This window comes from Symphodus melops (assembly GCF_947650265.1).
Source record: "Symphodus melops genome assembly, chromosome: 6".
NCBI classification, from domain to species: domain Eukaryota; kingdom Metazoa; phylum Chordata; class Actinopteri; order Labriformes; family Labridae; genus Symphodus; species Symphodus melops.
This window is the reverse complement of record NC_136696.1, coordinates 6,611,357-6,626,973: the sequence shown is the minus strand read 5'-3', so window position 1 is coordinate 6,626,973 and position 15,617 is coordinate 6,611,357. Positions and strand designations below refer to the sequence as shown.

Genomic DNA, 15,617 nt, shown 5'->3' with positions numbered 1-15,617 from the left:
TAGGAGCAATAATAAAAGACAGCCCCATTGATTAGAATTCAATGCTTACATTGTATATTTTTTGAAATGTGCTTTTGGAACAAATTAACTGCATGTCTAAAAAAATTTCCTATTTTAAAATAGCTTAAAAAACAAAATATTTGTGTGAAAGACTTTGTATTTTCTATATTTCTTTTGAATACTTTGAACATTTTTCATAAAGTAATCAGGATTTAGTAATAATAATAATAATTTAATAATGATTTTACATGCTTGTTATCAGTAACCTCAGGGTTAAATTACATGACTGACTTCAGCTAACAGAAGTTATAGGACGTCATCTGCATCTGCCTGATATCATTAAGTCATGACGCAGCAGAGACAGAGAAGTCATGATATCAATTCATTTATTTTCACACAGATTCGTGGGGTTTAATTGTCGTTTCTCACCCAGATAATCTCTTTAGCTTTCCATCTGCGTGACCCAAACTTCTTTTACAAGCAAGAATGAGCGCTTGCTGAGCCAATCAGCTGCACACATCATTAGCAGCAGCTTGTGTGTTGGTGCTTACTGTAAGGTTGTTGATGCTTTCAGACAGAGCTTCTATTTGCAACATGGTACCCTCTGTGATCGCCATCTGCAACACACACGACACACACAGTCTAATGAACCCATTAAAAGACCGATTGCAGATATACTTTTAGTGGAACGAGGACTTTTAAAGCTTTGCTGTATGCAATCTTGTAAGTATGCAGAAGAGAACTTTTAACTAGCATTAAGTCACCCTCTATGACTTTATCTTTATCAGGGTTGCCATGGTAATGGTCAGTAGCCATCTTGGTCTGCTGGAAGGGAAGCTGGTGTCATAAAGAGCGATGACAGCGGCGTCCAAGATGGTGAGGATGATGATGATGATGATGAAAGCAGGTTAGTGGTTGATGAGGATTACTCAGACATGCATCCACACAGCAAAGTTTAATACTTTATATTTTCCAAAAGCGAAAACAAAAATGTAACCACAGGTTCTTTACCTTTGGGATTTGGAAGAGAGTTTATTTAAAATATACACGATGGTCCATGAAGAAAAGACATGGCTCCTATGTGCTGTTTTTTTATATATCAAAATAAATGTATGAAAACATAATTTTATGTTAAAGCTTGTCTACTTCTGATTTTGGCCATTCTGCCGTTAGAGTATGAAGAAGAAGTCCATTTAACGCACATATGATTTTGTTTATTAAATGATTTGAAAAATCTTTTTTACATTATCAAGAGCACAAAACTTCCTGGCGAGGAGCAGGGCTTTCTTACCTATAAAAATACTATTACAGCAATACTGTAAATATGAAAATAACCGTACAAAATCATCACCTCATGTTCATACTTAACATGCTATATCATCCTTTTTTCTGCAATGACATAAATATTAAATAAAATCCCTCCTTAATATGATGCAAATATTGCACAAGTTCATCTCAACCATGAGACAGAACTCTTTTAAAATGGAAAATCAAAGTTGTAAATGATGACTGACACACACATATAAAATCCTCTAATGATTTTGCACAAATGTTAGAACAAATATTTAATACTGTACAACAACAGGTATCCATATTTGACTGTATGGATCACAGGAAGTAATGTAACAGGAAGTGGAGTCCAGAGAGGCTGTGTTCTCTCATGATAACTTAGATCATGGCACAGGTTTGAGGCTGAGGTCGGGTCAGTTATACATCTGACAGGAAACCACGATTAAAATACTTCACATGTGTCGATTCATGTTCTCAGTACACCCTTCATGACCCGCAGCTGTGACTGCAGACAGCCAGAAGAGTTATCGAGGCGTCTCTGAATCTTTTCACTCATAAGGCACAGGGTGGGGTTGATGGGCGGGATTTAGAGCAGCAGGGAGAGGATGGGCTGAGGAATTATGGGTCACAAGCAAAGGAAGCAGAGTAGTAGCATTGCCCATTGGCTTATGGGAAGCGTGTCAACACAGTTTTGCCATAATGTTCTTGAAGCCGTTGTCATGGAGATGGATCGGCTCTGCTGTCATCGTGCCCCACCTGGTCTCTGGGGCGGTCGGGCTCTCGGTCCAGAATGGGACTCAGGCCTCTAAAGCCAGCGTACGGCCGCACTTGTACACCGTTGGCCGCAGACTGTCCTGACAGTGACGAGGTTGACTGGATTGGGCAAACGTAGTCTGTGGACTCATCCGGCCTTTTCCTTCTGAGATGAGTCAAGTTAGACAAACCCAACTTCTTCGGCTGCAATGATAAGAAATAAAAAAGGGAAGTGTGTGACTAGTTAAAATCCTGAAAGTTTCTCTCCACAGTCAGATACTGCAGCATCTGCCCAGAAAGCTTCAGTTCTCCACTTTAGCACATTCATTCACTTATTGAGTTATGTTAAATTCTTCTAAGCTGAGCTTTATCATCAAGTGTCTGTAGCTCTTCTTGTAAATATTTAGAGGTGTGTGTGTGTGTGTGTGTGTGTGTGTGTGGGGGGGGGGGCACAGTGCTAAACTGTCATTCACGTATTATAAATGATGTTGAGCATGTGTTTTCTTGTATTGATGCGTGAAGGTCTTTAATGGTAAACTTGACCAGATTGACCCTAAAGGCATGTCTGGACGTTCACTTTATTAAAGAAGGTAAAGCGCTTTGCGTCCTGCATACATGCAAACTGCGTCTCTCAATGTGGAGACGCACCGATCGGACTGAAATTGATGACACATTTGCCCAGTCCACAGTGATACGTCTGCAAACTGTGGCTGAACATGCAGAGGAACACATACCAGATAGATAAATGGAATCAATCATTTTGGCCTTATTTAAAAATAAATTACCGTAAATTCCGTACTATTGAGCGCACCTGGATATAAGCCGCACCGGCTAAAAATAAGTAAATAAATGTATTTGTACATATATAAGCCGCACTTGATTATAAGCCGCAGGTGTCCACGCTATAACAAGAGCTATTTACACAGACCTAGGCTACCGGTAACATCCGCAAATACTGTAGCGTCCGTACGGACGTTAAAGGACGGCGAGAGCGTTCAAATAATAACTTTTAATAACCCGATCACTGTCGGCCGTGACCACGCCGTTTACAGCAGAGAACAACACACATAACTTGCCGTAACAATCCAACTCTCTCCCCCAGCGTTCTCTCATACAGCCACTCAACACGTTCTCACTGGTGCATTCACTGACTCTCCACATAATCGGAATTATGAACACATTATCAACTACTGACTTTACAACATGAACCGTTACAATACGAAGCCTAGCCGACGGTGTCTGTAACACGGCTGATGAAAAAGATGACCGTAATATATTTCACAAGAAAAAGTCCATCCATTCACTGCCTCAGAATGACTTCATTACTCACTTCCTCAGTCTCTGTTGTCGCTGTCAGTGTCATCTTAACGTGCAGCAGCTCTGTTAGCTTATTTGACAGCCAGGTCGATCGCCTTTAACTTGAAAGCTGCATCATATGCATTTCTCTGTGTGTTTGCCATGATGAGGGTGCGTGCATGAAGCGCAAAATGACTGATATTAAGATCCGACGTGACGAAGTCAAATGTTTTTGCGGCAGAAGCTCATTGTCCCCCATAAAAAATCCATGCATTAGCCGCACCGGAGTAGAAGCCGCAGTCCTCGAAGTGTGAGAAAAAAGTAGCGGCTTATAGTCCGGAATTTACGGTACAAAAGTTATAACAAAAAGGGTTTAAAAGTATAAATCCAAGTCCTTCTCTCCGTCAACTGAGTCCAAATTCACTAAATGCTTTAGTCCCAGTCTAAGTGTCCAATCCCCACCCATTTCCTGCACTCCTAGTGTTCCAGGAGTAGCCCGGCTTGAGAACAGCTTAATATATATATATTTTTTTTATTGCAGATGAAAGGTGTTTGTTTGATGTCTCTTTTAAATATCACATCTGCTGTATGTAGTATAAATGCTTTAGTGTTGCTCTCAATGCATTTGAGTAAGAAGTGATATCAGGCAAAAAGCCAAAAGCAGCTTATATGAAACGTGTCCACAGCAGGTTTGCTCTCGCCGACTAAAGCCACTGTGAGGTTATCACAGAGCACTTTACCATACTCACAAAATCACTGAGAGAATATTTTTAAGACTTCTTTGAATTTCTTTTGTGGTGTGTTGGTCACATAGTAGCGTCAGAAATGGCAGACCTAAGAGCCCAAGGTCGTAAATGGTTCATTAGAGAGTGTGCAGTATGATTCAGGATGGATTATTCTTCCATTTCTCATCTGCAGAGCACGGAGGGACTTAGTGCGGGGCTGCCTCTGAGAGGAGGTCTAAAAGCTGTGAGGAGGAGCACAGCTGTCTGGGAGTTCTCTGCTCTCACATTCTTAAACACATAGAAAGGCTCAGAGCTTAAACTGAGCTGACACACCGGGGTTTCACCTCAGATTAAGGTGCTTTCTTCTTCGCACGAAGCAGGACTGTAGCTGTATGTTTTCTCTTTGCAGCATTGTTGCCACTGAGTTTTCCTTTCCTATCTTAGCCTGCACACTGATGTCTGTACATGTAACGTCTTACCTTGACTTTCGCTGTTATACTGAGCGGCGTGTACCCCGGTGCCTCCATGTACTCCCTCTTCTCCTGCTGAGCTTGCACTCCCACAAGGTTGTTAAAGTTGGTGGCTAAATGGCGTCTCAGCAGTGTTTTCTGAGGAGGGATGTTCAGCAGCATGGCCATCGTGTCGGAGTTGAACCGAGGCTCCAGTATCTATGAGAAAACAAAAGATGCTTTCTTTATTGTTTTTATTGCTAAACCGACTGATTATATTTACATCTAATAATTATGTTTATGGTTAATCAATCTAAAAAAAAGTAAAGATCTTTTAGATTACATCATAAACAACAATGAAAAGCAAATTATTTTTACATTAAGAAGATGGAACTAGCAAATATGTGACATCTTTGCTCCTACAGGATGAATTTATTGATAATCAAAAGAGATGGACTTTGTCTGATAACTCACTATCAGCCCTCCATGAACACCACTGCCTCTCAGGTTTGGTGCGTACTCTGCCAGATCCACAGATCTCAGCCACTCCATGACTCTGTGGTTAGACCACTGGACCACCTCGCTGGGAGAGAACTGGTTCTGGAAAAGGGGTGCACACACACACACACACACACACACACACACAAACAAACAAACAAACAAACAAACACACACACACACACACACACAAACAAACAAACACACACAAACAAACAAACAAACACACACACACACTTAAACTTAACTTTTACAACTACCAGACCAATTTCCATGCCTGAACTTAAACCAGCGACCCTCCATTTCCTAATCCCAGTCCCTACAGACCTCCCCCATGTATGAAGACGTGAGGCACAAATAGAAAGAATGCCTCTTAAATAATAAATAAAGAATTTCAATTTGTGAGAAAAGGCAAACTTAAAGAGTAAATTCTCACACACACACACACACACACACACACACACACACACACACACACACACACCACACACACACACACCCCTCTTGTGCTTACCTCATTGTTGGGCCTGCGTTTGAGGCAGTTCGGGTGGAACTTGTTGACATGGAGAACATGAATGGCGCACTTGATGCTGAGGTGATGCAGCTGGCTGGTTACTTTAAGGACTAACAGATCATTCTGACATGTAGAGGAGACAGATAGATGAGGGCCATAAATTAAGAGAAAAAGAAAGTGGGCCTCTTAAGTCTGTATATTTAGTACACTTATCCTGAACAATTCCAACTCCTCTATTGTTTTACCTGCCTGAACCCTACTTCAACTTTCAAACACTAACTCATCCACCTGCACATCATTGATTCTTACTCACCACAGTCAGATACTGCAGCATCTTCCCATCCACCCTCCCATCATTAAACTGGTCCTTGTACTGAGGAAGGCCGATATCATCCAGCCAACCTTTGGAACATAAACAAATTACAGATTTTATACAAGATGAAAGCTGCCTGTTTATGTTTTTTCTTAAATTGTTGATTTGAGAACGTACGGGTGACCCAGATGTAGTCCAGCTCTGCAGACTTCTCCGGCTGCTTGCTGCTGAGCGTCTTGATGGCCAGTTGAAGCTTCTTTCTGTGGAGTGTGTTCTTTATTGCCAGCTCCTGGAAGAATTACAGTGAGAGAAATGACATGCTTCATTTCCATCATTTACAGATTAGAGGTTCACCTGAGAGTGAGAGACACACTGATGATGAAGGACAGAAAAGGTTTCAGGGGTTTGAAATGCCGTCACAGTGTGGAAGGCAAAACGAACAAGCAGGTTGAAAAGTGATGACAGGTGTTGCTGAATACCAAATAGACACACAGTGACAGTGAACAGACAGGTCGAACTGAAGAACATCAATGGAAAATGATCTTATCAGGTAAAAAGCAGAAAAAGATAAACACCTAACCTGCATCATTTATGAAACATTGCTTACATAGAGTCGTTGTGTTGTAGTGTGTGTTTGAGTGTGTATGTACCCTCTCCAGGTCTTGCAGGCTGGCAGACTGTAGAGTCTGACCACTGGTGACCCAGTGGCGAGCAAGTATGCTGTACTGCCCGAGTCCAATTTCCTCAAGCCAATCACACACCTGCTCTGTGCTCCACTTAGAAAAAGGTATCTTAATGTCTCTGAAAAAATAGAAAGAAATATGTATTACATGACAGATGGATTTTATAAAGGTGGGATTTTTTTTCTTATTGTAAAGCTGTTTCTTGAGGTTTCTTTAAAGATCCCATAAGACATTTTAAGCAGGTTATGAAACATAAAGAATATAGACAAATATACAAAAAGAAACAAGTACATCAGAATTTAATTAGATAGGACAGCTAAGGAGAGAGTAGCATGCAGCAAAGGGTCAAAGTTGGATTCGATTTTGAACCAACAGCCGCCGCGACGAGGACTATAGCCTCTGTACATGGAGCGTGCAATATAGGCACTAGGATATCAGCGCTCCAGTTGAATTATTTTTCTATACTTATTTTCAATGCCTTTAATTCGCTGCTGCAGTGTTGGTATCACGAGCAGAGTAACGACACTCTGCAGGAACATAGTCTCGCCCAATGATTGATAAGTAATAGATAGGGCTGTTTAAAAAAGCAGAGAGATTTTTCATCAGTAAACCCTTTTTGCACATGCAATCAGGACTAACCGATTACCTCTTGGACGTAACCTTGTAAAGAAGCACATGCATGCTTTAAGTTATTATGGAGCGTGCTCACTTTACGCAGTTGAGTCCATATCCACACATCGGAGAACAGCACGGAGAACATGTCAGCTACTTTGTGACTTTTATGAGTCATTTTAGTCATATAGCCATAAAACTCTGGATCTCTCCATAATGAAGGCTGTCAGTGTTGTGTAGCCGCGTATGAAGTGTACCGTGCCCAAGCACACCTCTCCAAAGTGTGCTAAAGTCAAGAAAGTGTACCAAGTATGGAAAGGAGCAGTCACACTGGTCATACAGAATGTGTGACCGCATCCTTACTCTCTGAGGTACATCGCTGTGGAAAAAAGAATTGTAGAATTGTGCATTCTCATTGTGTCCTAAAGAGAGATGTGTCAATTTAGATGGTTGGGCCATTTAGTTGCTCCAATAAGAGCTCAGCAGGAACCTGAGCCCTGTAGTACAGATCCCCTGACCCTTTGAGATATTTTGCACACAGAGAAGTGAAAACATGGTGTGGAAGTATAAATGTCTCTTCGTACCGTGAGTTCCCTGAACGAGCTAGTCTTGGTCCAGCTGTCGCCCTGAAGCCTCCCCTCTTGAACTCGCCAAGCTCTGGGTCATGACCCTGGGAGGGACTACCTGACTGGCTGCGACGGATCCTGTGGAAAGACATAACGCTGAAGAACGAAGAACAGCAAAGGACTTTTTTTTTTTTTTGGTTAATTCTATAATTCTGTGCTGCAACGTTTCTGAATATTGATCTTGAAATCTTACTTTCCCCAGAGTTTCTTAATGCCTCTGTGACTCTTCCTGTGTTCTGGTGAGACCGGGGACTGCTGTCCTGAGTCCACTCCAGAGGACAGAGGGGACTGGTCTGAAAGGACACCCTCCTCCAGCTTCTCTGGACGCTCTGTTTGAAACAAAGGAGACTTTCACGAACGCATACGTTCAGCTAAGTGTGGAGCAATGGCAGAGTAAGTTGTGTGTGAACACATGCAGTATGTTGTACACAGCTCATCATTAATAGATACGGCAGCACTATGATTTTAAAGATGCAATAATCAATGAATCAAACATGTTTTCGGTTGGTCTTTTTTGTGACAGATTGATTAAGTTGGATCTGTCATGGTTTTTGTTCTGTATTTAATCTTGTTTTAGTTCATTATTTCCCTCGTGTTCTGTGTATGTATGTTCCTAGTGTGTTTACTTTAGTCTTGAATGTGTTTCCCTGTGTCCTCCTATGTTGCATGCTAGTTTATTTCCTGTCTTGTGTTTTAAGTCTAGTCTTTAGTGTTTCCTGTTTTATTTTGTAGATCTGGTTTTGGTGGTGGTATCAGTGTTGGGTTTTACTTTGTACATGTCCTCAGTGTTCTGGTCTTGTGTCCTTTGTTCCTTGTGTTTCCCGCCTTTCTGATTACCCTGATGTTCCTCACCTGTCTCGTTAGTATCACCTGTGTCTGATTACCCCTTGTCTATTTAGTCTCTGTGTTTGCCTCAGTTTCTTGTTGGTTCATTGTCTTGTCATTGTCAGTGTCTTTCATATGTTGTCGTTTTTGGTTGCTGCTTCTTCCTGCTCCCTGTGTTTTCGCCTCCTGGTTTTCGGAACGTTTTGGATTTTTCCTTGGAAGTTTTTGTTTTATCTTTTTGTTAAAATAAATTATTAGTTATTCTGCACTTGGGTCCTCCTCTCCCTGTTTCCTACCCAGAACGTGACAGGATCAGCCTTTTCTCCAGGTACTGTTAGCTTATTTAACTTTTCAGACCTTAAAGGTTAACGTTTTGCTTTTCTAGTGAGAAAACCTCCATTCTCAATACAATAAAAAGAATATTTAAGAGTCAGTTCTCACGAGCTGTTGGAGAGAAATCAGAATGGGAAAATATAAATATTGGACATGCATCTATGAGCGGGAAAGGAAAACAAAACAATGTATAAATGCTGATGTTGCTGCATGCTACATGTGACGGACTGGTTAATAGGGTCAATATGTGATCACACATTAAACTTTCTCCTTGTGGTTAATCTGGTTATTGTCTGAACACATCAGTAAACGCAGATTCAATAGTTGAGCATCAGATCAGTATAAATACATTTAAGAAGCAACTGTTGATGTTTGTTTGACCTGTGCTAGCCTCATAGTGTCATACTTCAAAACATTTAGAGAACAGGTTTTCATTTTCTTAGCATCAAAACTACAATAAATCATGCATTCTAAACAAGGACTCATCTGCTGCCTTTATGCTGAACACACTTTCCCAACATAGACGTACAGTACACGGGGAAAGGTTTGTTTACACATCTCAGGCCGAGCTCGCTGATCGAGACAGCAGAGTTACACACCGCGGTTCAGACCTACCAACATCATAGAGGTCATGTTTCCCAGGCGATCCTGAGGCAGAGGAGGTTAGTGAAGTGAGAAGAAAGCCAAGCAGACAGAGAGCACAGACAGGCATTAGTTGCAGCCTCTTTATATCTAAATTAAATGTTTTATATATTAAATGTGTAAAAGAGCCTCACAAGAAAAACGGTGCCAGAAACTTGGACAGGTAACGTTTTCTACAGATACTGAGACTAAGAGGCTCTTCGTTAAGCTTTACAGGCGACCGCTGAATGAGGTCATCCCACACCCCTTTTCTTTCTTCCTCTCAAACCTGAAACACCCTCTGTAAGGCCCTGACCGGGCTCGACTAAAGAAATCTCTCCTTGAGAAGTTTAACCAAGGCGGTGCTAGAACAAACTCACTCAATGTTGGCACCCCGTCACATGTAAATCATTCTGTCTTATCAAGTAATTCATGTGACACCTGCTCACTTTGAACACTTGCTCTTCTTGATCGTTCTCAGCTGCATGTGCTGAGCCTCAGTTAGTCAGAGAGTAAGTGCTGCAGAAGCTAATGAGAGCCAAAACGGGGGGGGGGGGGGGGGGATGTCAGGTTGCATCCTTGTTTACTTTTGATGTCTAAGCTCGTTGAACTGCACACATCCTTAAGCTTGCTCTCCTCGCCTTCTCAGTCTCTGATAGGCCTCCTGCTTTAAGCTCTGGATAAGTGTAGGATGATACATGGGTGGCTGTGTGCTTATATGCCTATTTGCTTTAAGAGTTTGTGAGTATCAGGGAGTGCTGATGCGAGAAAGTCAGGCATTATCTTCAACAACTCTCTGAGTCATGAGGGAGTCCTAATAATCCCGGCTTGGGAGGAGCTTGATCCTTGGTCAAAACAGTTACTCACACTGACTCTGCTCACCTCGGAGGTTTGAGCTGTGACAGGGACCGTCGTGTTTTATTTGTAGGAAAGATGCTGTGAATATTTTGTTTGTCAGAAGAAACTTGTTTCTGTGACCTTAGAGTCAGAGCAAACAACATTAGCAGAGTGACTCAGTCCTCCTGAAAGGGTATATATCCGGTGATGACATTTGAAGTTCTGTGTGAGCATACAGTACCTAAAGCCGGAGCGCTGGCACTCCTGCAGCGAACTGCAGCCAGAGCACAAACAGAGAAAAGAGCAATCCGGCAGCAAAGCAGACAAGGGGGGAAGAGAGGGAGGCAGGGCAGAGAGAGCGAAGCAGACCGATGAAAGTTAGGTGAAAAAAAGGTTATTTCAACAGATGATTATTGCATCAGGTTATCAGCTTCATCAAAGGTTCAGTTAGAGACATACACTACACTTTTCATGCACACAGTTTCACTTTGAGTCTAAATGTCAGAGAACAAAGAGCTGAATGTTTTCATTATGAGGAAAACAGCCTCACGTGTATCCTTTGTTATGCTACACCTCTCTAACTGTATGCTTTCGTTTGGTCGTACAAATGTGTCAAGGGAGGTGAACAATCCCTCTTAAGTGTACAAAGTAGTTTACGGTTCTCGTTTCATTACTTTCGTCTCTCTATATTCCACTTTCTCTGCAGAGTCGGTCGGGCAGATGACTCACAAATGAGTCTGCTCCTGCAAAGTGTCTGTGGAGAACTGTTTGGTCTCTAACAGTATGACCTCGAGCTGCACTCAGATGCTACAGGATAACATTTTTTGTTGATATTTGGAGCTATATAACTGAATGACTAAGAGACTGTGAATTTCTGCCAATCACAACAAAGATTTATTTCTCATTAAAGTTTTTCAAAACAAAAAAACAAGTACTCATCATATCTTTGATGTTATCTCTTGTTTCCAAGATACAATTTTGTATTATTATAATTCTTAAATTTCTTGTAGTATTGTCTTGGTAGTTTCACTAAAATGGTAGGAATCTGTTAAACCTTTCAGATGATCTCCTGATTATGCATTTAATAATATTTCTATGGGGTCATGAAAGAAATGGATTTCATTCTTAGTTCACCTGGTCTGAGATCAGTTGTTAAGGCTGTGAACCATCACCTTCACATGAGAACATAGTTTGAGCAGCACAGTTCTTGCAGTCTGACTATGGCCTCCCACTGACACACATAGAAGTCTTACATTAAAAAATGCAAATAGAAACTCCCCAGACTGCCCCATCTCTGTGTTATTGAGCAATATTGTCATTTCATCTTGTTTTGTCCAGTTGTGTTGTTGATGTAAAAGGAGGACGACTCACTCAATGTAAACCAAAGTCACATAAAAGTACAAATAAAGTTACCACCACATCTCAGCTGTTTATTGTCTAAGAAGAGATAAAGAGTAACGCCTCGACCTGCTCTTTTTATGTACTAAGGTACATTTTTTTAATGAATTGGCCCTATACAAATAAAGATGATGGCTTGTATATGACATAACCAAATTAAGTTAGAGCACGAGATTTGACTTCTTCAATCAAACCATTATGTCTCTCCCTTTGGAAAATTATCCAAGATTGTACACGTTTTTCTATTACAGCACTAACAGAAAGTCCTGCCTTCAAGAAAGTTGTTGAATTTAAAACATTTTCTTTAATAAGCTGCAAGTCCCACTTAAAAATGCTTGTGCTCACACTGAGTCCCACTTACTACTCATTATTAATAAATGTTGTTGTTATTACCTTTTATTGAAACAACTCACCACCAGAAACACTAATCCAGTGAATGATGTGCAAGGAGCTGCAGATGACATACACCCAGCTTTAAAAGAAACTGGAGACACTCACCGAGTCTGTGTTCCTGGTCGTGGTTACGGACAGGAGAGAGCCGGACGGGTGATAAATAATGATCGTCTCCATCTCCGTCACCGTTCAGCTCAGCCCTCAGCTCGCTCCTTTTACTCAGCTTCCCAGGAAGAGTCCGGTACTTACTCAGCTCCATGTGTGGACTCTGCACAATACGTCAAATCAAAACAATTATCACTTTTAACAATGATGACCCTGAGCACTGTATGAAATCAAGACTAGACTTTACTTTTTCGATGGATACTTCTTAGAAACTTCAAGTGTAACTACCCTCATTTATTCTTTACCTTAATTCAAGTGGGACACATTGTTATCACCATGGCAACACAGAGCTTAAATAGACTGAAAAGGAGAGCTTTTGGAAATTCAGGTTGCATCTAAGGCATCATCTTTATCTACATAAGGTGAGATGATAGGAGTTTGCTCTTGTACACTGTTACATAACACATGTCCTTTTGAGACTCTGATCATGCCAGTATCTGAGCAGGCATCAAAGTCACCGGGGCTCCAAAAGAATAAGAGGAGAAAGGCCAGCAGAAGGAAACAGCTGGGAGGAATCCATGACGCAGAGTACTTCTGACAGCCACTTCAGGTGGGTCTTGGCCCTTTATGTGTGTGTGTGTGTTTGTGTGTATAAACAGTATGACACCACGTGTGTCTATGTGTGCAGCATGATCTATTGAGCAGAGAATGTGTGTGAATAACTGTGTGTATGCGGATGAGACTTTTTTTTTTTCCTCAGAGGGAAAAATCCAGCTGTGAACTTTGATGTCACACAGAGAACAGGAGTTCAAAGTGCGTTACATCACGTTGAGTTCTATACAGCAGAAAGGCTTGCAACAGTACACACAAGCCACATTTAAGTGTTTCCATCAAGCTAGGGCCCCAAAATTATTGAGTAGTGTCAGGGGCCAGGATAAGACAAATAATGAGGGTAGGATTTTTGTAAAAGAAATAAGATTTTTGAGATTTCTCTGAATGAGCACAACATGAATACAACTTAGAATCTCCCTCTGCTAATATATTTTTGTATAACAAATATTTTAACTGCAATTAAATAAGCCAAATAATATCCCATTAATTCCTGTGTACCACATGCAAGCTTTGCTAAAGTAACAGAAGTAAAATAGAATACTGAACACAAAAACCAAAGTGGACACTTCCCCTTCTAAACTGTAAACAATAATGAACACATGTAGAAAAGTGTTTGTTTCAGGGTGCTTAGGGAAAGGTTAGGTTGGATGAGGTTATAAAGAAGATCAGTACCTCTGCCCCTACGTCTGATTCTGTTTCTACTGGCTGGATCTGTACAGCCTACAGCCGAGACAGACACCGGAGAGAAGAGAGAACAAACGGACACAAACACACACATACATCCCAGAATTAGCAGGTTAGCACTCACTCACCAGATTAAAGAACATCAGAGTTTATTTTGGGGGAAAAAATGTAATATGCAATGTTAATCAGCGAGAGCAGATTCAACATTTTGAATTAGATGCATGGATTATGTTTGTATTAGATGACAGTAATATGAAAAACAACAGAAATGATAAATGCATCAACAAACCTTTTGTAAGGATCCACTCTGCAGCTCTTCAAGACTGCTGGAGAGCAACCTGCGCTGATGCCTGAGGAATAAAGTAGAGTGGAGTTTGAAAGAGGAAAGGCTCTGCCCTCATATGGTTCCTTTCTCAGCCTGCACCGTGTTGAGAACAGCTGAGACTTTAAAGGTCCCATATTATGTCCTACATCTATTTTATGTGTCTACTAAAGTAAGTTCACAATCGCTGATGTTAGAAAAAGGTGTCTGTTTTCATTTGCTGAAGCTCCATGCAGGCTCGCTCATCTGCCTTTATTTCTAACGCTCAGAATCCCCCACAAAGAGGGGGGGGGAAGGGTCCCCACGTGTGCCAAATGTGATCTGATTGGTTGGCCGATCTGCTCTCTCGTAATTGATCAGTCGTTCGTTTTTTACCATTTTGGGAACACTACAGTCAGTCCGAGGGGAGCTCGTGCTTGCTACAAAGAGCCAATGGGCTTGGATCAGTGACATCATGGGTTTGTGATGTCACAAACCCATTTTAAACGAGGGGGGCTAGGGACCAAGCATTACATGCAGCTACCGCTAACAGGAGGAGGTAGGAGAAGTTTCCAATTGCGGACTTTAAATTTCTGCACATAGATGTGCCTAAACTTGAACAAGACGCCTGAAAAACAAACTAAAGAGCATCCAAAACCAGAAAAAACAGAATATGGGATTTTAATGATGAGTTTGACTGAAGTCAACAAAAAAAAAGGCAAGTATTTACCACGATCCATTAAAGAAGCTTGGATCCCCTGCAGACACTAGGGATATGTCCAAAGGGTTCTGCATACTACAACACAAACAAAGGGTTACGTGGTCATATTATAACACGTGTTTGAGTGTATGTTACTCTGTTTTTAATAGAGAATACCTAAAGTCCAGCTCTCTCTGGTACGGAGACGAAGATAACATCAGTGGAGAAGATCCTCTGGAAGATATCTATGAATTGACAGGGCACATTTGTTTTTTTTAAAAGTGTGCTTACATGTTTTTGGGAAAGAGATTTCTGGGACTGAATCTGGTGTGAGGATTATTGTTAAAAAAAAAAAAAAAAAAAAAAAAAGGAAGGAAGAAGAGGTTTTACTCTTTATCATCTTACCTCTGACCTGAGGATATCAGAGTGTGCTTTATGTGTGATGGCTCTGAGTCCCAAACTTCCGCTCAGCTCCTCTTCACTACTCCCTGGTTGGTAGAAACAAAGAGCGGGGAGAAAAAGATGATTGGACCAAACTTTCCTCTGAAATGAAAAACTAATTTCAGGATACTGAAAGCTTGAACCAAAGGCAGCTGGACTTGGTTAAAGATCTTGAAGGGACTCTTTCAGTTCGGAGGCAAGGTGAAAAATCTTCAATCACGTCCAGATGCCTTTGGATCAAGCTTGTAATTTACCATGACCTGGATGACTGAGAACCTTCACAGACAAAGAAAAGGATGCAATTCTTACCCTGTGTGAGTGCCATGACATCCCTCATCTTTCTGTACTGACCAAGCAGAATGGTCAGCTCCTCAATACGCCGGTCCTGTTTGCAGGAGAAAAAGAACGAAAACATAATAACAAGGGACCTTTTTTAATTTGAACTTATCTCCAGCTGAAAATCAAAGGAAACTTTAATTTACCTTTTCATCGTTTGAAGCTAATAAAGACTCCATCCCAACCTTCAACCTCTGGTATTCTTGGTCTAACAAAGAAAAAAAAAGTTATGAGATGTATTCACTTGGACTCACAGTAACTTCACGTCTTGT

The 15,617-nt window shown here is 41.1% G+C and overlaps 1 protein-coding gene across 13 annotated transcripts in view; it reads right to left on the bottom strand.

The window, feature by feature from the left end:
• ppfibp2b (PPFIA binding protein 2b) overlaps positions 1–15,617 on the bottom strand; it is a 97,239-nt gene that overhangs the window by 5,304 nt on the left and 76,318 nt on the right. For 7 of the 13 annotated variants that reach the window (XM_079347196.1, XM_079347191.1, XM_079347197.1 and 4 more), the window contains 20 exons: positions 15,492–15,553; positions 15,319–15,394; positions 14,974–15,056; positions 14,746–14,813; positions 14,599–14,664; positions 13,857–13,917; positions 13,556–13,603; positions 12,272–12,434; positions 10,617–10,649; positions 9,533–9,565; positions 7,953–8,088; positions 7,718–7,837; positions 6,489–6,639; positions 6,016–6,127; positions 5,839–5,927; positions 5,526–5,648; positions 4,988–5,113; positions 4,544–4,732; positions 2,047–2,247; positions 552–617 (listed from right to left, as the gene is read on the bottom strand). In XM_079347196.1, coding sequence (XP_079203322.1) covers positions 552–617; positions 2,047–2,247; positions 4,544–4,732; positions 4,988–5,113; positions 5,526–5,648; positions 5,839–5,927; positions 6,016–6,127; positions 6,489–6,639; positions 7,718–7,837; positions 7,953–8,088; positions 9,533–9,565; positions 10,617–10,649; positions 12,272–12,434; positions 13,556–13,603; positions 13,857–13,917; positions 14,599–14,664; positions 14,746–14,813; positions 14,974–15,056; positions 15,319–15,394; positions 15,492–15,553 — 2,006 coding nt within the window. The remainder of the gene's footprint in view (positions 1–551; positions 618–2,046; positions 2,248–4,543; positions 4,733–4,987; positions 5,114–5,525; positions 5,649–5,838; positions 5,928–6,015; positions 6,128–6,488; positions 6,640–7,717; positions 7,838–7,952; positions 8,089–9,532; positions 9,566–10,616; positions 10,650–12,271; positions 12,435–13,555; positions 13,604–13,856; positions 13,918–14,598; positions 14,665–14,745; positions 14,814–14,973; positions 15,057–15,318; positions 15,395–15,491; positions 15,554–15,617) is intronic. The other 6 variants (XM_079347192.1, XM_079347193.1, XM_079347198.1 and 3 more) reach the window with 5 other exon arrangements.